We start from the raw sequence: 25,396 nt of genomic DNA on the forward strand, positions 1-25,396 counted from the left end.
TTAAGTTTAGAAAACCTCTGAACCTTGGAGCTTTATAATGAGCAAGTTGGAATACGATCAAGCTCTCTACATTAGTAAAGGACTCTAAAGAGCTGTTGAATTTAGGGATTAGCTGACATGCACTTGTTTCTCAGTAAGCATATTAGTAAACTTTTGCTTGAAGTTCTTTATGGATATTAGATGCTATCATTAGTCCATTCAGTTAATTAGGAACATTTTCTTGTTTGTGAAATCTCTGTGGGAAAGAGAAAAAATAGGACATCATAGGCAGAATTTCTACTAGTTGATGATTTTTTATATTTTTCTTTGTGTTGAAGGAGATCCAGTTTTACGTTTTTATTTGCTCCATCAGTGATGAAAGCTGGATGTCTTGCACACGTGACATATATACCACTTAGGGATAAGCAGAAATACCATTAATGTGCAGTACATATAACAATGAAAGATAGTAGGTTTGTTCAGGAAAAACAAGTTCTTTCTATAAGATCTTAGTTATTAAAAAAAATAGTTCTTAACATCAATCTAAATGAAGGCAGTACTATAATAATGTAGCACAAGATAAAAGGGAACAGTCTGGGGGTCATTGATTCATAATATATCATTTTCCTAAGGTACGTGGAAGGATTGTTATGCATACATGCAGGAGCAGAAAGCTAGGGTTCTCTTCATGCCTAAATGGGACATTAACATGTCTTACGAACAGTGGAAACTTGGTGGATGACTATTTAGGTCACTGGAGTTACCTCAGGGTTGCATATGCCAATGTAATTTAATAACAAAAGCTTGTTTGAAGCTCTGTATGATTTGATGTATATACAACTGTTAAGGTTGGCTCAGAATCACAACGGTTTGCTAGATTTCGGGGATAACCTAGAAAAACATGTAGACTACAAGGTATTTCAAGCTAATTGAGAGGTAAGGGTCTGAAAGTCAAATGAGTATTTTCATTGAGTGGTGCCAGGCAGTAGCTGGTAGGACTCAGCAGTTGTTCTGGAAATCTGAAGTGACTGTTCCTTTTGGGGGCTTAATGCCTGTTACAGTTCTTGCTTTGTTTACTCACCTCTTTTAAACCTAAAAATTAGCTTCTTTGGTTTTACTAGCCACTACTTCAGATAGGATATGTATTCCATTCTCCCATTAATAGCCTAACTCAAAGTTAAAATTCCAACCTAAAAAATTGTTATGAAAATAAATGTTAGAAAATGGAAAAAATCTATTATGAAATTATTTATGTTAAAGTTACGCTGCTGCTGGTATCTTTTCCCTGTAACCTCACATCAATAGCTGGACCTGTGTATAACAGATTTTTTCCATCCCTGTCCCCCTATAATTCCCTCCCCTGCCTGCAATCCACTTTGTTTTTTCCTGTACAGGGAGCTGTGCTTTGAAAACTCTGTTTTGGAACTGAGTTGTCAGGGTGATAGAATAGGTTGTCAGAACTTGTGTCACTGCCACTAGACTTTCTCAGGTGAAGACACAGAGACAAAGAACTAATGGAATATGAAGGTAAATAAACAGAGGTAAATAAACCTCTGGATTTGTTGGAACACTGGGCTATTTATGCAGAGGGCTGCAGCTGTTGCTGCCGTGTGCATTATGGCTTGTGTATGAATACAATTCTGTGTCACCTGCAGTAGTACCTTCTAAAACACTGCTAAAGAGAAGGGAAGGCAAATAAAGTAGCCATCGCTTCACAGATGGAAGAGGATGAAGTGAAGCATCACTGTGGCTTTCTCATTCATATTTCATGCACAAGACAAACCAAAACAACATTGTGGGCATTTTAGAACCTGTTTCTGGACACAGCTGATGGTAATTTTTCACATTCTCTCAGGAAATCAATAAGAATTATGCTTTTCATGCCAAATCGTGCCTTTGTGCCCCCATTCACATGTCTGTCTGCTCTGTTTCTGGAAAAGCAGCTGGTTCTCAAAATAACTGATGTGCAAACCTGAAGCTTTACCTTTACTTGATGCACACCCTTTTACCTTGCTATGAATCTGTAATCTTTTCTTAACAGAAAACCACCAAAACATAATCACTGATTAAGTGGAGTGGGTGAACAAGGTGGTCCTATGCAGAATGAAAGAAGAGCGAGCTTTTCCTTAAACAGGAACTGTTTAATGTTTTTGATAATCCTTGCTGCCTTTCTCTGAACCTTTTCCAGATCTATTATGTCCTTTCTGAGAGAAAGGGACCAGGACTGCATACAGCATCCAAGGTGTGGATGCTACATGGGTTTATATGGGTGCATAATGATGCTTTCTGTTTTGGTCTTTTTTTACTAGTGGTTCTGAATTTTTAACACTTGATTTACTTTTTTGACTGCTGCCAAGAACTGAGCTAAAGTTTTCGTCACTGTCTATTAAAACTAGAAGTGGTAATGATTCATCACACAGCCCATCCATTTATATATGAAGGAAAGATTGAATTTCCCATGTTCATCGCTTTCCATTTACTTATGTTGAATATTATCCAGTTGCTAAGTCTCCCGAGAGTCTTGGACAGTTCTTTGCCCTCAGTCTTCATCCTTGTTGCTTTCACTAACTATCTCATCAGAAATGATGGCTCCTGTATTACATCATTTCTTTGGTATTAGACCTCATAAAGGAGATGCAAATTCTATACAGGAAAAACAGATGAGATGAAGGGGTCTGTATTGTGTCGCAACAGAGAGGTAACATAGGAAAGGCCTATACTCTGCCAGTACATGCTGTTATCTATAGACGGATCCTGACAAGCACAGTTGGACTCTTATTGAAAACGGAGGAATGAGTGATAAAGCATCACACAATATAATGAGCTTAAGAGTGGTTTAATTCCTTTGCACTGTTGTACGTTGGTTTTGAAAAGGAAAGGGAGAAGACCAATAAGCATGGCACTGTGTTTGCTCTGTCTTATCAGAAATGACCGTGATAGGTGAGCTACAGGTCCTGGTGTTGACATCTCTGTGGAATTAAGTCCTGTGACTGGGAGTGGGGGAGAGGGAATAAATCACAGATTGGCTTCCAGCAGGCTGAGAAATTTATTGTTTTGTACAAAGCATGACTTTCTGTTAGAGCTATTGTACACTAGTCAGCATTTATGCAAAATAAGTAGAAGCAAAACAAAATTGACCAAAAAAATTTTTGAAGAGAAAAATCATTCTAAAAGAAGGCTGTCTCCATACCACAGTATGCCTTTTCATTGTCTGGAGAGCACGAGTGTGCTTATGTTTTTATAAAGAGGAAAATGGTGAAATGGGTAGTCATTGAGAGTAGCTAGCTGGTATGGAAAAAACAATCTGTAAGAAGGACCATGCCTTTACAGTAAGCAACAATGCACGCAGAAAAATGCTGAACACCTACCCAGTCTGGGGGAAAGCACATGCCTGACAGCGATACAGAAAATGGAGGTTATCACAGAGCTGGGTCTTGCAGACAGAGAGAGAGTATTTAAGATTGCAAATAGCTTAACTGTGTTTCAGAAGTTGTTTTTCTTAGCAGTGAATATTTTCTGCAGAAGTCACTGAGTGAGAAGAGGCAGCATTAGCCAGTTTGCAAGGCAAGCCTTATTCCATTACTTAACAGGGAGGCACGTGAGATATGTAAGCAAGAACACACGCCAAGGTGTGTGTGTTCATCAGTCAACAGATGAGGTGTGTGTAATTGGCAAACACACACCTTGGAACACGTTACTGCACCTATAAAATGGTCATTTATTTTAGTTTTAGTAAGGAATGTAAATACTCTGTGCTAGCTTACAAAATTATCTTTTTTTTTTTCTTAAATAAAATTGGAACACTATTCTTCATGCGTTTAATACTGAAGTGTGTTAAAGTCTTTAAATACCTGTTTTAGTGCTTAAGTACCATTTTGGTTTGATATCGGGGCTTCTCTGTTGTCTTCGTACACTGGCGATGCCATTTGAGTGGGTTTGAAGAAATTTAGCTGGCTTCATCCTAGATTTCACCATTTATTTCTATTGCTTGTGCTCCTCTGAGCTTTCTTGCCTTTACTTAGAAACAAGGCATTGCCTGGGGGAGCTAGAGTGCAAACCTTATTCTTCACCCAGAAGCATTGGCTACAGAGGATATTACCCTTAAATAATGGTTTGGTTCCATGCAACAGAAATCAAGCTAGATGGTTCATTTCTTGAATGAAAGGTACATCTTTGCTAGATTCAGCAGTACTGGCATGTGCTAAATAATGTGCTTTCGTTGCTTGGGAAATGACTACTGGTTTGGGTGGGTTGGTTTGTGTTTGTGTTTTCTTTTTTTGGGGGGGGGGGGGGGCGGTGTTTTGCTCATGTGTGCATTTCGCTATCGGGATGTAGACTTGCCACACCAACAGGGAGATATATGATCCTGCTTCACCTGTCCTTCTGCTGTCCAGAAAACGTGTTGTCAAGGGATGGAACAGTGCAAAGAAATCTGTGTGAAGTGGAAATAGCTTGTGCCCCTTGCTGCAGTTATGGTTAGTATAGTGCCTATAGAAGAATGACACCTTCTTATTGAAGACCTCTGTATCCTTTGTGCATCATGAACAAAAGTGCTTATAATAGTGATGGAAACAAAGTAAAATAGCTGTAATTGCTGGAGGCACTGTAATTGAGGCATTAGGTGCTGTTCCATCATCGCTTCTCAAGAAAATCACTGATTCACAAAGGACAAAGTTCTTCCCTGTTCTATGACTGTGCAACCCCACTGCATCTGAAGAGACTTCATAATTATGACTGAAGGGGAAGTCTTGTGTCTCCTCTTTTTCGATTACTTTTATTTTTGAGTTACTTTTATTTCTGGCAGACAGAGCAAGAAAAGGGAAGAAGCCACCATTGAAGGCCCTAGATCATTTGCAGGATTTCTACAAGATCATGTACAGGTTTTGTAGAGAATGTGAATCTGTTTTGCCTGTTTTACATGTGAAAACAGAGTATGTTTCACAGAAGATGCCACATCACAAATAAAGAAACTGTTTAAGCAGACACATTTCCACAACAAAGGCATATTTTGATGTGATCTGCCAGCAATGCTGTGACAGAACAAAAATAATGTAGGATTTTGGAAAAGGCAAAACATTAACTGTGGAACCATTAAGCTTCTGAGACAGTGAATATATTTTAAAAGAAATTATTTTAATTAGTACTGTTCTAAGAGAATAAAAGTTGCGGTTTGGTTCAGAATTGCCAGAATTTGTGTACCTGGCATGCCACCTGAAGTTCTGGGCTCGTAGAAAAATCCAAACTCACTTTTCAAATGGCAGCCTGTTTTGTTGGGGTTTTTTTTGGGGTTTGTTTTTTTTTTTTTTTTTTTTTGTGGTAAGATTTCCATGGGTGTACTTTATATTCACGTGGGTCTTATTCTCATAAAAATACTGATACAAAAGATGTTAACCTGGAACTCCTTCAGTGCACACTCAAGCATTTATAACTGTTTAATTTTTCCATAAGGCAAAGATTGCATTTGTTTCCAACACCGGAATCGTTTATGCGTAAGCTTTACTTTAAAGCTAAGCTTAGATTTGAATGTTTGCAGAACTGGAATTTTAGGACGAGAAAAGGTTGACTAAAGTTAGTATCTGATTAGGCAGAAATATACCATGGATTCAAGCTCAGCTGAAACAGTCATTGTTTTGGCAATTCTGAACCCTTTAGGTTTTAATGTTGTCTGCTTATATAAATGTAATATATTTCTATAATATATTTAAAAAATAATTATAGGACTGTAACAACTTGATTTTTCTACTTTTCTCGTATAATAAAGGAATGAAAGAACTACAGATTTGCTGAAGGAACAAACTGAGAAGTGGGATATAAGAGCTGTCTCTCCTCATCAAAGATGAGGAAGGGTGTGAAAATAAGTTGGGTGTTTTCTCAGCCAGATGGTCCTGGTGACCTGAGATGATAACTTGCTGCACATGCACAGGCTGCTTAGTTGCCTATTGTAGACACACAAGTTAAAGCTGTTTTTACTAGGACAGCTATTCTTACATGGAACAAGAGAATAAATTTTCAATTTCAGCTTTGAGCTTTAGTTGTACACATCTAAGTGGTGGGTTGTACTCATAAAAACATTCTTGGTTAGGAAAAAAATAAATGCTTTAAGTCCTATCCTCATCCACAGGTCTTTTCCAAACAGACTGGTAGGTGTAATTGTATTCACATCTTGATTCCATCATTTCAGCATCAGCAACCCATTCAGCCCTTCACAAAGTATATGCTATCTTGAAGGAAAGAAAATGGCAAAATGTGAGGGTGTCCTGAAAGTGAATTTGGTTTCGTGTGTGTGTGTGTATTCTTCATTGGGATAAAACGAAACAAAGACTTTACATAATAGTGAATATTTTGTGGCAAAATGGATCATTGTAATGTTCTCTCTTGCAGAGGAATGCCGAGGAAGTTGATTACTTTCCTTATATTATTTATATTTTCCTTTGTTTTTCAATAGTTGCTTCAGCTATGGTTCTCTTTTCTTTAAGGAGTAGCTTTTGTACGTGATTCTGGTTTTTGCTGTCACAATGGTCCTGTGTGTTACATGCTTTTGTTTCAATACTCATCTTATTCACGCACACTAATTATTACATTTTCTGTTTGTTTATCTGAAAAATAGCTAAAGGATGCTAAATATCAGGACATTTGCTCTAGTTTGATGTCTTCAGGTGTAAATACCTGTTACCTCAAATTCTTTAATTTTATTGTTACCAAGAACCGGAAGAAGTAACTAAGCATTTTGAGAGCTTTGTGTACATGTTTTTAAATGACTCGCCAGGTTCCCAAAACATGGGATCAGCAGATGGCAGTCAAACCAAAGTTCAATCTGTTAGCTTGCATGGAGATTTCAAAATACTGTTGCCTGTAGGAGAAAGTGGAGAGAGAGAGACAGACAGAGACTGTGTGACTGAGTTCTGTCGGAAGAGATGTTCTTACACATTTGTAAATAGATATAGGTTTATCAGACCTTAGGAAAGAGTAGCTCTGATTTCTGCCCATCTGGGATTTGCATGTGGGTTTTGTTTCAGGTCTTTGTACTTGGGAAGCTCTTGAATTTTTTTGACTGCAGCTGCAGATGTTTTGAAAAGAACAAACTGGTGATTAGGTTGTCTCACTTGTGTTCTAGAAATCTGTCTATTTAAAAATATTTTCTTATTTAACATGTGTGAGGAAGGAGCTTTGCTTTTATGCCTGGAGTGTCTATCTCACTATGGGGTAATGTGTTTTTTATTAATCAGTTTGGTTTTTTTTGTAAAAAAACCCCATACATTCCTTTAATTCATGGTGGTTAATGCTTATAAAAGATATTTTTTTTTTGTGAATTCTAAACTTTTACTTTAATCGTCCTGTTTTGTAGAATACCAGCTAAGTGGCTGCAGACAATTCAATCTTGTATGTATTTTTATTTACATCCTGTTCCAAATAGTTTTGACACTTGTGCACCAGTACAGATGTATTTCAATAGCTGATGGAGTAGTTTCCTAAAGATGCACCTTCCGTATGACATAGTTGTTACAAGGCTTAGTTAGTGAAAGCATGAGAACTGGAAGGAGTTGCATCATTAAGCATTATTGTACTTTTATTTTCATGTTTCTTTTTTTCACTTTACAATACATCATCAAACTTCAACCCTTGCTTTCTCTGTGTTTTTCCCTGTAATTTATGTTGCAAATTCTGTCTTCTGTTGTGTCCTGTCTGCTGTTGGGAGGGGAGGGGAAAAAAACTGAAAACCAAAACAAGCCAACGAAACAAAAAACCTTGTGGGAAAAATACTCAAAGGTTTTATCATGAGTCAGTATTTTCAGTTAACACTTCACCTCTTCCTTTCCCCTAAAGGGGTTAACACCGCTTATTAATTGAAGAGCACAGTTTATAGTAAGCATTATTTAACATATACTGGTGGTATTACTGTACTTCCTGTTTTGTATTCACAATAACAGGTTTCTGAAGAGTTGCCTTTGTATAAATACCTCACTGACATTTTAGGCAAGTATATTCATGTCTTGGAGTAAGCACGAAAGAGTAATGTGTTGGAACACTGCTAAAGAAGGAAATCTCTTTGTTTCATAAGTGATACCCCTAAAGCCTTTTAAGAATATATGTTTTTAAATGACAGCTATGCATTTGTTTTGTTTCTTTACTTTTTGTTATGCTGGCTTGAATTTGCTCTTACAAGCCATAAAGAGAGAACTGTAGTTTCTCAGCAAGGAATCTTCTCTGTGACTGTAGTGCTTTGCCAGTAAACCTGAAATACCGTCCTGGAAAAGCAAATCTGCAGAATGTATTAGTATTAAAAGGAAGTGAAATCTTCAGGATAAACTTAAAACTATTAATGCAAGTACTAATTTCCTTGTGTATCTATTATTCCCGCTTAAAGTCACTTGCAAAAAATGAGGTTGCCATAGGGAACCCAGGGAGTAAGGGTTTTCACCAGACTTTGTGTCCAAGTTTAGTCTGTAGCAGTTGTAGAAGTGCAAAGTTCTTACGATGGCCAAAGCTGATAATATACAATGGAGATCAGGTCAGAACTAATTAGGTTTTATTATCAAAAGCCATTTTCTAATGCTTGCTGACCATCTGGTAATCTCTGAAATTTATTTTGAGTCTCTAGAGAAGGAGAAAAAGATCAGAGATAACGGTAACAGGAACTTTTTTTACATTAACGCTGAAATTAATAGAAAATATTTAGCCTCTGTTAACGGGTTGAAAGTCGTCTGATAACGGTTACATTTATATTTATTTGTTTAGAATGCACAAAGTTGACATCTTTAGTGAAGTCTCTAAAAGAACAATTTTGGAAATGGCCTCTTCTAAGTCTTATATGCCCCCTAGGTATTACTTAAAGGTACCGTTTGCACCATCTGAACTTACAGGGGCGTTAGTGGTGTACAGCTGCTGTGATACGGAGGAAAATGCAGTGAGGCAGCCTCCACGCCTTCAGAATAGCTCAGAGGGTCAAAGCCAGCCTATACGCCTGCTGGTGAGTTTGGGCCATGCTTGCAATCCGCTTTGCACCTTGTCCAAAGCGAAGGCACAGGAGTGCAAACTGTGTCTGACCTAACACGGTGGCATTTACCTTTCCCTGTGCTGGGTGACTCTTGGTCTAGGACTAAATGATGTGCCTGGCGATGGCAAACTGGGGCTCTTGAGCAGAGACAATGCTCTGGTGCTGTCAGCTGCTCTGGTCCCTCCGTCCCCTCCTCTTTTGAGCCCCGCTCTCTCAGCTTCCAACCCTTTGAGCTGTAGCAGTGTGCTACAAACAGGTGAGAAATGCCCGCTTCTTTGACTTGAAAGAGCCTGCTGAAAGGCCTGACTTTCTGATTTTTCTTTTTTGAAATCTCTTCAGCAAAAATATGCGATGATCTGTAAAGGCTGGTAAGACTGTCTTCTGTGGTGGTAGATAAAGAACGTTTTGCCTCTTCCAGGGTGGCCCAGTCTATGCCAGTGGTAAAGACTGGAAGTTACTTCTGGCTTAGGCAAATGTGTTTTAGTTGAATTCTGCCACCCGGGATTGCCAGAGAAATGCAGTGCACCTTTTGTGTCCTGAATGACGAGGAAAACAAACTTCTTAAGCATTGTTACGAGCCTGTTATGTTTTTTGAAAGTAAGACTCAAGACTGTGGGTGCTCTTCGCATAATCCCAGCTGTTTTTCTTCCTTGAAGAAAGGCAAAATACCATGCTCGTAATGGCCACTTGCACTAGGCTTGAAGAGGACTCGTGTCTGTCTCTCTCTAGCACTAACTTCTGACCAGTACTGTGTAACATGGAAAGGTTACACCTCATCTCACTTTAAATTGCCCACAGCTATTGCAAATGCTACTTGCCCTTATAGCAAGTGATACCCTCCATACCCTTCCCTTCCAACTCTTTCAGCTTCTTGCCAAGGGAGCACAGGTAGGGGTTTTGCCAGCGTGCAGTGGCTGCCTGGTGTTCTCCATGCAATCATGCAGCAGCAGGGAGAATCCCATCTCAACAGGTATCCCGTCTAAAGAGATGCTCTAAAAATAAGTCCTTGTCATGTGGCAATGGGAAAAGATACAAGGAGAACTGAGAAGGCGAGTCAAGGGGAAAGAGCAATTGGAAGAAAATAGAAATTGTTTTCTTTTCTTTCAGTGGGAAGATGGTGTTGCTGTTAGATCTGTGTTTTGAAGTACTGCACTTACATCTACAGAAACACTGCATTATGCGGATGAGGCAGTGAGGCAGTAGGGTGTATCCAAATGTTGGTGGCAGGAGAAAGCAAAGAAAGAGAAGTATGGGGTAGAAGAGCCAGAAAATGAGTTGTGTAAGGGTTACTAGCACAATAATATTGCTGTTGTCTGACATGATGCTGTTTAGACTGGGCTGTATCACTGGTTCTGTTTTCTTTACCTTTTAATTAGTTTTTACCGTGTGATGTAGGCACACAACTTCTCTCCAGGATGTGTGGAGTGGGGTTTTTTTTGTGTTCTGAAATGCACAGAAAAAGTAAACCAATAGCCAGGAGAGCAGGGGTTTTGTCTCCTTCAATTTTAAGCTACTAGCTGTAGCTTTACGTATTTGTCAGTTAGAATGTGTGATGAAAATACTGTGAAAAAGTCTCCTGTCTTTATGTTCTCAGTTTCACTTCAGTTTTCATCTGGTCTGTAAATGACACCCCAAAGATACTGTGTGTTTAATCTTGAAATAATTTTCCTCGTGTTTTATAGTCTAAGAGGAAAAAAAAATGTGGGGAATTTCCTTTTAAGATACCCTTGTTTCCTGCTTTCTCTTTAATCTCTGTGAAAGATATGCTTCCTAGAGAAATGTCAGCTGGCAGAAGGCTAGCAGTGGCAATGTTGTGTGTGCGGGCCGTGGGCTGAAAAGAAATTCAGTTGTTACACTTTTGTGCAAGGTAATGCAAATTACACACAAACTTGAATTAACAGAACTTTAATTGACTTGGCAGTGGATCTCCCCAGTGCACTAATTTCAATATGCCTAGCTCAAATCCTGGGCATATCTGGTCTGCTCACAAGGTTTGTACAGTTGTGACCCTGCTTGCTACAGCTGAAAGTCCCCAAGAGCTGTATTTCTCTGGCTAAGCTGGCAGAAGGCTCTGGTGGAGTGGCAGCATACTCTTGACAGGAGGACATTTTCTGCTGATGTAGCTGTACCTTTTCCCTGAATGATGTGAGCCAAGCCAGAAAAAAAACAAACCCCAAACCAAAAAAAGCCTCAATTCTTTCTCATTTGATTGCTGTGTTATCAAAACCTACAGGTACCAGTAAGGAAATAGTCTCTGACATTAACCGCTCTACCTGAAATATTCTGGGGTTGCTTTTTGTTTTGGGCCGACCTGTTTCTTTACATTTTCATGACAATGTTGTAGCTGATTCTGAGAATTCAGAAGAAAGAAAGAAAAAGAAAAAAAGGGAATAATTTGTCAAGATTAAATCAATTCTCTGAAGAACTCCAGGCTCTTCATCTTTGGAGTATTGGTGATGATCCAAACAGGAGAATTGCTGTCCCTGGGAGGGTTCACCTAAATTTGGCCATGGAAAATACATTTGCTCAGCAAATTTAATCAGCTTATCACAAAATTCTGCAAACATCTTTTTGTGTTTTGGGTAGTCTGGACAACATACCGCTTTCTTTGTGTTAACTGAAATCTCATCTTCCATGATGTCTTTTTTTCTGCAAATCATAAAGCTAGACTTTGAGTTTGGATAGAGGGAAAAGGTGGGAATTCACAAGTCCCCTCCTCTGTCCTTTGTGGTAAAGAAAAGGGCAAAACTGTCCCCAAAAATCACGCATAGTAAGCTCTTCAGTGAAAGTTAATTCTCTGCATTTTATGGTCAGTGTAGCATGGTATTGCAGACAGAAGGCAAGCAAGGAGCACTCGCCCCGTTTGCAAATGACACGATTGAGATGTTGCTTGTGGTCATATTAGATACTTGTGGAGAAGCAGAGGTCTAATTGTAACTGTACCAGAGCTCTTAAACAGCATCCATTTAGTCACCCAGACTTTCAGTGAAGTCTGTGTTTGGTCGTGATGCTGGTAACCACTGGACCACATTCTTCCTCAGGGGCCAGAAAAAGAAGCCAAGTCTTAAAAGAAATAATTTCTCTGCTGCCTTGCAAATAGTAGTATAATCCACAGGCTACGTATCTGTGGTAGGGCTTTCGAGTGGCTGGTCCACGTATAGAATAACATCCTCCTGCTACCACAAATTGTTGTCTTCATCCAGATGGAAAGTGCCCGGTCTGTGGATTGGCTATTCGTGAGAGTATATGCAGGAAGGCTACTGGGAACCCTGGTGAGAGACCAGGACCGTATTGTGTCTGGCCCTGTACAGAAAAAAACCCGTCCCTGTCCACCACAAGAGGTGAGGACTCCAAACTTCCATTTTGTCAGCAGCGTGCTGCGTGGTAGACACTCTGGTTTTCCTTGCAGATAGCTTTTCTCTTAGGCTTCAAAAAAACCAAACAAAAAAACCCTCCAAAAACCCCATGGAGAGAATCTGGTAAAAGGCACTTTAAGGTTCTAAATCCAGATGCTGGGAGTTTACCAGACCTGCACAGGCAGCTGCAACTTTATTTTGTCCCTCTTAGTGTGTATGTTATAGGGTTCTGCCAGAGATTTCACGAGCGCGAAGTATTTGTTTGAGGGATTACTTATGGATGGCTCAATGCCAGTGAAAATATCTGCTCTGAGCGTGGCAACAATCAAAAAACAAACAAAGCGTTAAGATATATGCTGAGCAGTATAGGGATGATATAAAAATAGTGTGGTGCTATGCTCTCAAATGGAACAATGTGGCCAGTGCTGATACGGTACTGTGGAGGAGGCTCAGAGATCAGCAGTCTCAGTTGTTCAGGGAGTACAACAACTTCCAGATAAGGGAACGTGTCTCTTATTGTTACAATTTTAATCTTGGCTGAACGTACAAAGAAGGCAAAAGTGAACGCAACAGTGAATGGGAAAGAAGATGGAATGAGAATATCTATTTGTATTCCTTGTAACTTGAAGGAGATGACTATGTTGAGTGTAAAAGTGGAGACCTGGTGGCTAATGAAAGAACTGAATTTTAAAAAGTATCAGAGAAGAGAGCAATAGCTCGTAGTGATCGCTGCCATATGGTGTCACTGAGGTGAGCATCTTAGCCAGGTTACACGATGGATTTTCTGTTTAGTCAAGTACTAAAACTGCCCACATTTTAGGAAGAAATATTATATTAATATGTTTTGTCATGTCTATACTTTTAAATGAATGCAAGTCCTTATAATTTATGATATTAGTCACCCTCTGCTTCCTGGAGCTTGGCGGATCCTCACCAAATGGACAATGAAGGTTTTGATACACAAACAGCAGCAAAGGTGCTCATCTCTGTTGTGGCAACTCTTCCTTTGCATGGCACATCCTTCTTTATTTGCTGTGGTAAATATGTGGTAACTTAACGGTCTTGATTTAAGTCATAAGCTGCCTTATGGGGAAAATGTGTGTTCTGGCCACCATTGGAGGGAATTTGAAAGGCAAAACGTGGTTGCCACATATGAAGTGTAAAGGTAATGCAACTTCTTGTCACCAAGTGAGTCATGGTGGTTCCAAGCCTGTAAGTACAATCTCAGCTTGAAGGATTGAAGGATGGAAAGTATGCAGGTAATATTTCTTAGCTGATGACACCGTCTGTCAAAGATACTGTGTGAATTGCGATGTTAAAATAGACAGGTACTAGTTTTATATAATAATCCTGTTAATTTTTTTTTGTTTGTTTAGAGCGGTTTCTTGCTTTGTACAATACTTTATGAGAGAGTATGTTGTTGCAGGCTTTTATATAATTATTTTATTTTTATTACTGCTTTTATCATGTTGGATGCAGAAATATTGCCAAATCCTTCATGGTGAGCTGTAGCAAAACCACACAGGATTAATCAATATTTTAAGTAATATATATTAATTCACTTTTATCGGGCAGGAGTCCCATGTGTGCATGCCAGTTAATTGTGTTCAAGGAAAACTTTCGTTAGCACTGCTGCTTCTCACAGAAGTAGAAATAATACTATAATTGCATTTTTAAAAATCTTTTCCTTAATTCTTTTTATTGTGTCCGACACTGTGAAGGTAAACTGAAACAATTTTGTTGATTTGTTGCTTCTGTAAATGTCAAAAACTGCAAAAAGCAAACTACTCTCTCCTGCTTTGTTTCCTTCTCCCTCTTTTCTTTCCCCCCATGCTTTGAAATATTGTGGTTTTAATGAATGTTGTTCTGTCCTTTCCTGCTTTTCGTGCTTTGGAGCTGCCTGTTCTGCAATACCATGCTGGCAGTTAACAGGGGCAAAAATAAGAACTTCTGTACAGTATGAACAGGCAAGAAGAGCAATGCAAAGCTATTGCCCTCTTTGCCCTGTGTGCAGCAGGTAAATATTAACGTGGTTGTTTTAGATGCAAATATCTCTATACAGTATAGGCATGTACAACTTCGATTTATATGAGCCCAGATCTATTTGATGCTTTTGAAGGTATTGGAAATAGTGCAATAAGGAGCAGTACTGCAGACATGTGAGGTCACAGCCATGATGATTTCACATCCCTGTGCAACTTTGATATTTCATACACAGTAGAGGACCGGTATCTTTTGTAAATAAACAAATGTCTTGAATCATGAACAGGTAACTAATTGAAACTGACCACCCCTAGTCAGCTTTATAAATGGAATGCCATATAGCAAGTCATACAGCGTGGCACGTTTTTTCTGAGAATTAGAGAAAGGCTATTTTCTTCTAAGTTTTCATTTTCAATAAAAGAGGTTGATGACATGTTCAGTTATGCATATAGGAAAACTTGGTAATTTTCTGAGGTACACGATGGTTTTGCTGGCATAAATTTTACATGGCTATGTTACTCAAAGTCTGTGGCTGTAAGGAGGTTTCTGTAATTGTGTGTCAATAGGGTGTTTAAACCACACCACACAAAATAAACTATGTAGTGCCACTTTTCTATGTCTGTACCATATAATTTTTTGAAACAACTTTGTTGAAGAAAAATGTATTAGTTGTCGTTACGTGACTTTTTGATTATGAAATATATAATGAAATATACTTCTCCTGCGCTTCTAAGCAAGGACAGTATTTAACTAAGATATGGTAAGAACTGAATCTCGCATACCTTTTCTGTTTATCTAGTGGCTGGACTAAGAAGGTCTGATGTGTTGAAACCTTACCAGCCTAGGAAAAAACCCAGAAAGCCACGTTGCTCAGTGAAATACTTGGGATCCCCAGTGAAGGCTCTTGAGGTTGCCTGTGGTGGTTTGCAGGTTGTTGGTCCTTTAATTTATATCCCTGGCCCAGTGTTTTAGCAGCACAGTTTCTGAAGGTCTGACCCCTGCAAGGAGGAGAAGTGTGTATGTGTAGCAGGGAGGCAGAATGGAGGTTTTGCAATTTTTTTGTGTCTTAGTGGTAGCTATTTGGGTCTGCAGACAAGGTTCTTGAGGAGGATGACTATCAGATGGTGTGCAGGGAAGGCAGATGATGGTGCAAGGCAAATGTGACCCATCCCTTCCTCTTGACATCGCCTGCTTATATGGTTCTGGAAGACTTGCTTGTGAGTGGCAGTAGTAGCCAAATGTAGATAGTAATTTAAGTTCTAGTTACCTACATTTAAATAACGTAGTTCTTAAGATTATAGTGGGTATCTATGAATTTTTACTTGGGTTCTGACATTCTCTTGTTCCCCCTTATCTCAGCTGTTTCATTTTAGCATGTCAAGGAAGAGGAAGAAAAGAGACTGTAAATGTGTAGGGACAGTCTTGTGCCTATGGAGCAGATTACCTCCGGGACATACAGCTGAAATATTTGAAACGCCTTTGAGTTTGGCAGCTTTCCGTTTGCTTTCCCTTTTCCTTCCTTTTTTAGTCCTCCAGTAATAGCTCCCTTGTTCCGAAGAACAAAACCAGCACTTAGTGGTCATTCAGAAAGATTCATTAAAACCAGGAATGGAGTAATTGTAAACAGGCAGCCCCCTCCTATCATCCCCCCTTCCATTCTAGCCCAGGGCACAGCAGCCTTGTGTTGTCTGGCTCCAGACAATTTTTGGGAGAAAAAAAGGAACAATAGCCTTTGGATGTTAAAATAACCTTTCCTTATTCAGCTGTTATGGTATTTTCTTAGAAAACTGAGAAAATAACCCTGATTTTATTTTTTTAGAACACATCCTTTAACTGATAGATGTTTTCTTGTAGTAAAATCATAGCATGACTCTCTTATAGTAAAATAGAGGTAGTAACCGTGCTAAGATTTTATTACAAAAGGTAAGAAAGGTGGGAAACAGCAAAGAGAAGGTTAATTATGGCAGTTTTCTTATAGACCAGGGTAATCAATGGCTAATAAAGCTATGTATCACTCACCATTTGTCATTTTTACAAGAGCTATTCAATAAGTATTGCAGGTTTGTTAACCTTTGTGCTTACCGAGAATTATTGGCAGTGGTGTGGGTTGTGAGAAATAGGGGTAGTTTGCTGGATAGGTGACAGTCATGGAGAGATGTTTTTTGGGTTTTTTTTGTTTGTTTTGTTTTGTTTTGTTTTGTTTTGTTTTGTTTTTTGTTGGTGGGTTTGTTTTTTTTTTAGTTACAGAAGTACGAAAGGGAGCTGAAGCTGTGCTCCGGGTTCCTCTCCTCCCTCCTCTGACTCTGCAGCTGCAGGGCCCTTGGAGAGCACATACTGCCTTCCCCACCCTCATCAGCTCTGTCCAAGACTGAACTGAATCCGGCACTGCTAAAATGCCAGACTTTTAGATGCAAAACCGGGTGCAAAAGTATTTTAACACTTGCAACTGCTCCAAAATGTAGCTTTTTATGGGTAGCAACCAGCGTGCACTGAACAGGTAGATACTTATTTAATAATTGTGCCATTTTTGAGAGACAGTTGTTGGCAGAGTGTTGGCAGTGCTTCTTGTATAAACTGTTCTGTTATCTGTGCTAGTGTGAGAAGCACTTTTCAACTGGAGAACCAGATGACTTAAAAAGCAGGACAATCAATGTGTTTGTCTGACCTCGCAATGGGCTGCACAGAGATAAACTAGAGCTGAGTGAGCCAGGCCAGTTATCAGGGAACAGTAGGGTGGCAACAACAGTAGTGTTGCTCTTCATGTGGTGTGGAGAAATGGGTCTGTATTTATTCTGATGGTTGCATTAATTGAACTGTATGACTGGTAGCCGAATTAACTTGTTTTGAATTATCCTGGGTATTTTCTCATGACCCAGTATTTTGCCAGGGGGGGATATAAGTGAAATTGCTGTGAGAGGATTTTACTGAACGGTTCAGGTGCAGAAGATGCTAAGGCCCAATTACAGCACTGTTGTTACCATTGTGGTCGGGTAGTGTAGCTGCTTAAAAATAAATCCCATCAGAAACAGCCTAAATCCATGTAGTTACTGCTGTTTTGCAAGTGGCTGGGAGGAAATTAAATGGCTGGCATGCTGATGAAACTTTTCCTTTGGTTAAGACCTATTCTGTTTATTTAAAAGCTTCTCAGAGTGCCCTTTTTTCTTTCTTCCTCCCCCCTGCCCAAAGCAGAAGAGGCCAGAGCAGGAACGCATGGGGAGGGACAGCACGTATAGGGTCTCTTCATGTAACAAATGCAAAGAGACAGGTTTGGTGTGCACGCTGCTAGATTGATAGGATGTGGCATGGCTTCTTTCACCTCCAGCCTAACCTCATGGCAGAAGACAGTATAAGTGGTCCCATAAGTGATAGGTATATAATGGGAAGTCATGCGTGGCTGTTGAGTGAAAGCTCCACACCTGTTCTGTGTCATAACAACTTCCTTTGCGCATGGGGGGAGCAGCGGAGGGGAAACGAAGTGCCCTACTTTTCTCACAAGATAGCCAGAGGCGTAATATCTTTGAGTCAGTAAAAGCTCTTGGGTTAAGCACTGGCCTTAAAGAAATCGGCTGGTAGTTGTTTATTTTTTTATAAAGCTCACTCCTTACAAGCTCGAGATATGGCTTCATAACTGCTGTTTAATCACAGAAGTGGCTTTTTTAAAAAAATGTTTTACTATGCATTCTTATCTGAAGTGCTTTGGGGCTTTGCAAAAACTACTGTCACTGAAAAATATATTCTGTGAATTATTTATTTATTGGTTGGATAACTCGGTCCTGAGGCCTTTTTTCTTTCTGGAAAATCAGAACAGTTTTCTGTTCTGCTAGCAAAGCTTTGACATAACTCTTTGGCTTGTCCTCATGAGCTTCCTTGTAACTATGTGCATGTCTGCAAAGACCATTATTATAAAGGCCTCTGAAATCGTATTGTGATGGAGAGTAGTAATTACTTTTTACACAACTTTTTGATTTATTTTCTTTTGACTTCACTATGTAAGCAAAGAGTTCTCAGGAAAAAATTGTGAGCCTTCTTCCTCTCTCTCTCTCTCTCTCTCTCTCTCTCCCCCCGCCTCTCTCTCTTCCCCCAATCTGCTGGTTCACTTAGTGTCATTAGGTAACTCGGTGCTTCAGGGATGGATGTCTTACTGCATGAATTATGGAAGAATATACCAATCCCACACTTGCACTGCTGGTACCCCCTTTCCCCTACCTTTAGTTCTGGAGCTGACCTGATTTGCCTGTCCCAGGACAGTGTTTTTAATCAGAGACTGAGAAAACATCACAACTTGGCAGCATCCTCGCACTCACAGCAACCACATTTTTCTGTGGTTTTTGACTTATCTCAGTCCTTCATTGGTTCATTCCTATTTAAGTAGGTGGTTATGCTGTATCTTCGGAGATCATCATCAGAGCTCTGTGCTTCAACTTATGGTTAGGGAAGATGGAATTCCTCCCCAAACCTGTTCAAATCACATGAAAAGTGAGCAGGGGCAGTCTGTTATCATAATCTTAGTAATAGTATTAGTTTGGGTCTGTGTTACCCGCCATAGGGCTATTGTGCTTTGGTAATCAGTCATATATACAAGCACAGCCAGGGCGTATTACACTTCACCTTTGTGAAAGGCTTATGCTGATGTGACTCTGAGAGTGGTACTCAAGGGCTTTCTTTTGTAATAATGCATGCATTCAGTTTCCTCTCGTACAAAGATCTTAAAGCTCAGATTGACATGGTACTATATACCTCATAGTGTAGGTATGTACCATATACCTCATCCTCATTTATCTTTTCCTTCACCCCGATCCATTTTGTAATTGTTTTATATATTTCATGGTGACAGATACCTGATAAGAGTGACCAAGCTTGGGATTCAGTGATTAGTAATATCCTGGATCTGCAGATATCGTTTATACAGATGAATGCAGTGGTTTCTGTCTGATTTGATATCAAGCTGCTAATTGCTGATGGCAGGTTTATTTTCACTGCTGTGCTACCATTTATAGTCCCTGTAGTTGTAAACTGTCAAAATATTAGGGAATCGGGGCCCTGGTTCTTTGCTACATCAGAATTGAGTTTTGAACGTGGCACAGGTAGGATGTTGCAGAGGATCATCCTACTCTGATTTGTGGAGGTGGGCAACTACTGAAAGTTATGGCACATAGGGAATATGAAGTAGAAGCATCTTTAGGAAACAGTATCATTGGCCCCAGAAAATCCAAAGGAGAAACTTCTGCAACCTGACCTCTCTTCCATTTTGAGGTATAAGAAGCTTTGAGAAATTTAACCTGTGTTTAGAGTCTTCTCAGAATTTCTAAATGTGCTATTGAGAGTGTTTAAAAAAAACCCAAGCAACCGGTCATTATGCGTTATTGCTAAGACTTTGTGATAGTCCGGTAACATAAAGCACATGATTTTCTTGTCATAGAAAATGCCTGAGCTTTCAAATATGAAGACATATCTTGAATAGTTCAGCTTTCTGTATTTGTGATCCATGTTTTTAGTTTTGACTTCCACTGTTGACATTTTGCACAATAGCTTCTGTAATATGTAAATATACAGAGTCCAGTAAAAGGGTGAAGGTAGGTCAGGGTCTCGCATAGAGGAGATAATACTGGATTTAAAAGAAGGGAAAAAAAGCACACAGGCAATGTAAATTGTACTGATGTAGTTACTTTTGAAGTGGTAAGTGCTGTAGTATTACCACAGTTACTCTTCCTTGCCTTTGTTCTGTCATTACCTAAGAAAGGATTGTTGTTTGATAAACAATGTGCAGCATTGGGTGCCAGATGAAAGCACAGCCAAGAGATTAGATTACATTATCAAGGAGAGAGGAAGGAAGATGCATTGAGAATGGGGTCTGTTACAAGTCACCAGGTAATTATCAAGCTTAGTAATTATAAAGGGGTAGCCTATCCTTTCTAATGTCTGTTTTAAATGTTAGTTGTGATTAAAAGCAGATCATTTGTGGGGGGAGGAGTGGGGAAGGAGAGGGCTTTGGTTTTTCTCCATCCAGACTGTCGCTGAAACAAAGAAAAGCTGCAAATGTGCAAGAAGTCCTCTAATGGTGTGTATATATGTGTGTGTTTGGAGAGCAAAGACAACAGGGATTGTGAGAGCTCTGAACTTTTGAGGTTTTGGCAAAGTGAGAGCTCTGAACTTTTGAGTTTTTTGGCAAAGTGAATGTAAAAATTAATTTGAAAATAGTGTGTGGCATGAAGAAACACTTTTTCTTCTGGTATTGAAGTCACAGGTCTGGTTTAGCTAATGTGAAGAGAGAGACCAATATCAACTGAGACCATTTCTCAGAAAATGTGTGACTTTAAGATCAAAGAAACAGCAATCCTGAGGACCTGCTGGCCTTGTGCTCCCATGAATCCAGTGATAGGTAGTTGTGTGATACCTTGGAGAGTATCTCCACCTCTGCTGTCCACATAGGTTTCAAAATTGAGGGAAAGAGAAAAGTTCAAAATGGCAGGTAGCTTATTCTGTATCACACCTTATGCTGATATCTCCACTGATAGTAATATAATTTTGCCATGTGCCATGTTTTTTCCTCTGTCACAGTTCATTATTAATATAAATTAATATTTTGCTAGAAGCAATTATTATAATCTTAAAAAAATAATAGTATATATACATATAATCTAGAGCACAAAGACAGTCTTATATATAACCCAAGAAGTCCCTAGCGTTGTGCCTAGTACTGTTTCAACCATTCTGTCCATGTGTCCTCCACATTTTTTATGAGGTATTACTGATACCCTCTTTTAAATTTCAGAAGGGCATCATTCATCCCAATTGCAGCACTCATAATAGCCGGCCATCTTCTGTTGATCAGAGCATAAAATGATGGGGCTAACCTGAGTATTCTTTCTGGTCTTACATTATGCTTCCAGTCTTCCCACTTGTGGCAGTCCTAGATGTGAAGAAAAATATTAACTGCTGTGTTCTCAGCAGTGTCTGGAGATAATGGAAAGAAAACTCTTCATCCTGGTCAATTTTGGATTTGTACCATAACACTGGTTTGTGCTGTTTTATAGAAGAGTAAATCCGGATTGATTGTCTGGATTTGTGGTGCAGGGGGATTTGGAGGAGAGAAATCTAAGTGAACCGTGTGCTGAACTGGAAAGGGATCTGATTGATGCAATTGCAAGTTAAAGCTCCTGTGGCATAAGAGGTGATAAACCCCAAGTTGTCAGCTTCAGCTGTCTTGCAGAATTGGTCTAAAACATAATGTTATGTCTGAATTACGACTTAATAGCTCTATTCTTCGCTTATGGGGCAGCAGATGCTGACAGTACAGTGAAATGTCTTTACAAGATTTCAGTTTAAAATGTACTGGATAAAATAAGGAATAGCCAGTATTGTGTGAGATAGATTTCAAGGAAACCTGCAAAATATTTGCTCATGGGGATGTGCATCTTTATTTTATATGTAGGATTTTCAGGATTCAGGGATTTTTGAGAGGTTATTGTATGTTGTCTATTTAAAAAAAAAAAAAAAAAGGAAAAGAAATCAAGAAGACAGTAATTTCCTTGTCAATGGTATTTCCAATCATATCTTTTTCCAGTGGAGTTGCTCATGTTCTCTGTTGTGATTACTGAGTTCTAATCATCCATGCTCTTCCAATACAAACCTGAATTCTCATGTGATGATACCTGTGGAAAGAAAATCATTCCTAAATTGTGCAGGTTGTTCTATGCTTTGAAATGTGAGATTATAGTATTGCAATTCGACCACGTGTATAAAACTGTTGATATTAAAAGAAAGGGGATGTTCTTCCCTCTTTAGAATCTATACATACATAGTTGAATAAAGGTCATTTTTCAGGGTGATATGCTGGTCTGTTCCCATGTCTGCACTGACAAAGACTATATATAGCCAAAGCAGACTTCTGTTGACATAAAATTATCTAAAATCCCACAAGTAGTGCTGTGGAAATGCCTGCATAGCCACCACTCCTCTGAATGTGCCATATCATCTTAGATTTGGGAGCATGATCTGAATCTCAAAGTATAAAGTCTTCAGTCTTTATGCTTAGAATATGAAAGGCTTTAACTGCTTAGTTCATGTTTAGTGTTTACTAGAGCTGTAAAGCCTAATGGTTGGTACTCGGATGTTGACATCATTTGTATCGATTTAGTAAGAAGCGTTAAGCTACTGTGCTTTGGGTAGAAAATCTGCAGGCAATGATTTGATTTTTTAAAGGAGCACTTCTGTTGTAAGAGTTGGTAGGTTATGTGAACCCCCAAATTCAAATAAGTTTTCATTACTGGTCAAAAAGGAACAAAGAAAGAATACACCCACTCCTTTCCAAGTCTTAGAATCTCACAGGTGATCTGTGATGATTATGGGAAGGAAGACACCTTCTGAATTATTCCCCCTCCAAAAATTCTGCCTTTTAGCATGACAGTTTAGAAAATTTCTTCTTACATCTTTGGTGTTTATAACTCTGGCATGCTAGGAAGACTGCCAGGTTGGTGGGAATGCAATGGCCTTTGTACGGCTAGAATTCTTTGTTTTCAATTGTATCCACTCACCTATTCACCCTTTTCTGCCTGTCCATCTCCATCCTCGAACCTGTAGTCTCTGTGGCAGCAATCTCTCTGGAGAGGTGAGGCTCACTTGGTGCAGAACGCTTGTCACTCTGAAAGGGCTCAGGAGCACCTTTCAGTCCTGGAGAACCAAGAAAGGGACAGGCTATGGCTAGAAACATACTTTCCTTGGAAGAACATCAAGGTGCCATAGAAGAGAGGGGGAGAAGGAAGAGAAGGGGGAAAAAAAGAAAAACAAATGAAGTAAGTAGCTTTCAGAAACGAGAGGCATTCTGATTTGGGCTCGGACCTGTAATAGGTCTTAAACCTCAGGCTACTGCCTCAGTTAAGTTCAGTTACAAAAGAGACTAGGCACACGCCTTTGGAAGCCAGAGGGAAATATCGATAAACGAACAAACTACATGAGATAGTTCTTCCATTCCTAACAAACAATATTGTTAAAAAAGGACAATGAAGGTGCTGTTTCGATGAGATTCTAACCCGTGACTAGAATAGCTTTGTGTAAAACATGAAGTTTAGCTTCGCTGAAGGTTTTGGAATAGTACTGAAACTGTAAATGTGGTCAGTGCTGTTGTGAGATGAAAACACTGGAAGATAGGATCTTTACTATGAGTTTTCCCATGTTCTTTTTATGTGCCTGGTGGCTCACGTATGAAAAGCCTTGTCATACTTTGAAGAGCAGGGAGCAAGTTAACTTGCTAGTGCCAGGAACTCAGTCTTTAGGTAGCATATGAATTGCTGTGAACTCAGCAGCATTTATTGCATGGGCTGATGTATTTAGCCTGTTACTGTAGACAGAGTTTTGAAATGCTCCAATTTGGACTTCTGCATTAGACCTAATTATCTTTGACTTGATTAACAAAAAAGAAGACAGGATATTTTTTGACATTTGCTACCATATGTAGTACACATAATGTCTGTGGGAAGCAGCCTCCCCTGATTAAGTAGTACTTAGTAAGGTCCCAGCCTTACTGAAAAGCTTCTCCCCCTTCCCCAACTTTTTTTCTTTCTCTTTTCTCTTCTTTTTTTTTTTTTTTTTAAGTAGATTTTGTCAAGTGAAGTATTACTATGGTATTTCAGAGCAAATTGTTCAGATTATTTTTAAAAAAAAAAAAAAAAAAAAGAAAACAAAAAACCTGGGAGGAATAGAGGGATGGAGGTAAAGAAAAGCTCCACATGGCAAGCCATTGTCTCTGGAAATCAAGCACACCCACTAGGTATTTTTCCATCGGGAACTATTGAGTTAGTTCTCTGCATCCTGATCAGAGAGATTGTACAAGTAGGACGCTTGCAGTGAATAGACTGGTTTTTGTCAATAGCTTTGAAACTGCCTGCCAGAGCTCACATGCTTTTGTGCAGTAATTTATTTATCATTACTTCCTTCCTATGAAAACAGAATAAAAGGAGTGACAAGCAAAATATACATTTGGATGAGATTTAACAGTTTGAAGACCAAATTGTTTTGTAAGAATAATTTGATGGTGTGTGTTTATTCCCTCATGCAATGAGGACCTGGAGAGGAATAGCTGCTGGGGCGTGCACTTCAGGAGGTGAAAAAGCAGTGGGATGCTCCATCTATGCAGGGGACATATTCTCATCTAAAATGTGAGAGTGAAGTAGGCTGCATTGAACTGGGTTCCTCGAAATACTTCTACATGATAGAGAAAAAAGGTGCTTGGCAGAACTGGTTAGCTGCATCCTATGACTACAGCAATATGATACTATATGCACTAAAAGTATGGATTGGCAGTCAGAAGCCGTGGAGGTCAGGTCGTGTGACTTTCCTACTCCTGAGCTAGGAGTTGCTGCTGAGATGAGGTAGTTGAACTGTGTGTGAGTTGTTCTCCTGTGCCAAAGTAAGCATCAGAGCTTGAGCCGTGAAGGTGGTTTAGCTGAACTGATTTTACTTGGGGTTAATTGCTGTGGGTTAGGACTGATGAGGTCAGTCACTGTGCTTCAGAGGAAGGGGAGCAACTTTGCTGAGACTCAGGAACTCCATGGCTTTTCACTGTTTGTCTGTACTTGTATCAAGTAGTTAAGACCTGGACCTGCTGCTGGCACCTGAGGTGTGAGTCTTGCAGCCTGTGAGAAGTGATTCTGGGCTCTGCTGTTTTTCTTATTGTCCCTTTTGTGGGGAAAAATTCTTTAGACATACTCAATTTAAATTCTGAAAAATGTAAAGTAGCAACCCTGAGAAAATTAAGCCTTTTTTTCAGGTCTCTGCCTTACTCGTTCAGCTCTACTAATGAGTCTTAAAATCAATTTGAGGAGACTGCTTCCTGCATTGTACAGGATACATTTTTAGGTTTCAAGTATATGGGGAAGGTTTGTCTTTGTAGTCCTCTGTATTTAGGCTCTCATTCTGGCATAGGGCTACTAGTTTAATTTTTATCTATGCTTTGATGTACCTCAATTGCCTTCACCCATAGTGGAAGTTAAATTGAAAAATACTCATCTTGAACTGGAATACATCTGTGTGCACAGTGTTAAATTTAACATTCAAGCCTAGGACCTGAGTGATGGTTTATCAGTGA

The 25,396-nt window shown here is 39.3% G+C and overlaps 1 protein-coding gene across 5 annotated transcripts in view; it reads left to right on the forward strand.

The window, feature by feature from the left end:
- The window catches only part of AFG2A (AFG2 AAA ATPase homolog A), a 208,668-nt gene that overhangs the window by 72,221 nt on the left and 111,051 nt on the right, over window positions 1-25,396 (forward strand). Inside the window, exon 15 of one of the 5 annotated variants that reach the window (XM_055700733.1) lies at window positions 12,178-12,402. The exons of 3 other annotated variants lie outside the window; for them this stretch is intronic. In XM_055700733.1, coding sequence (XP_055556708.1) covers window positions 12,178-12,387 — 210 coding nt within the window. In that variant the 3' untranslated portion in view covers window positions 12,388-12,402. Of the gene's footprint in view, window positions 1-12,177; window positions 12,403-25,396 lie in introns of those variants that run through there. One more of the 5 variants, XM_055700732.1, reaches the window with a different exon arrangement.

This window comes from Falco cherrug, chromosome 1, assembly GCF_023634085.1.
Source record: "Falco cherrug isolate bFalChe1 chromosome 1, bFalChe1.pri, whole genome shotgun sequence".
Classification (NCBI taxonomy): domain Eukaryota; kingdom Metazoa; phylum Chordata; class Aves; order Falconiformes; family Falconidae; genus Falco; species Falco cherrug.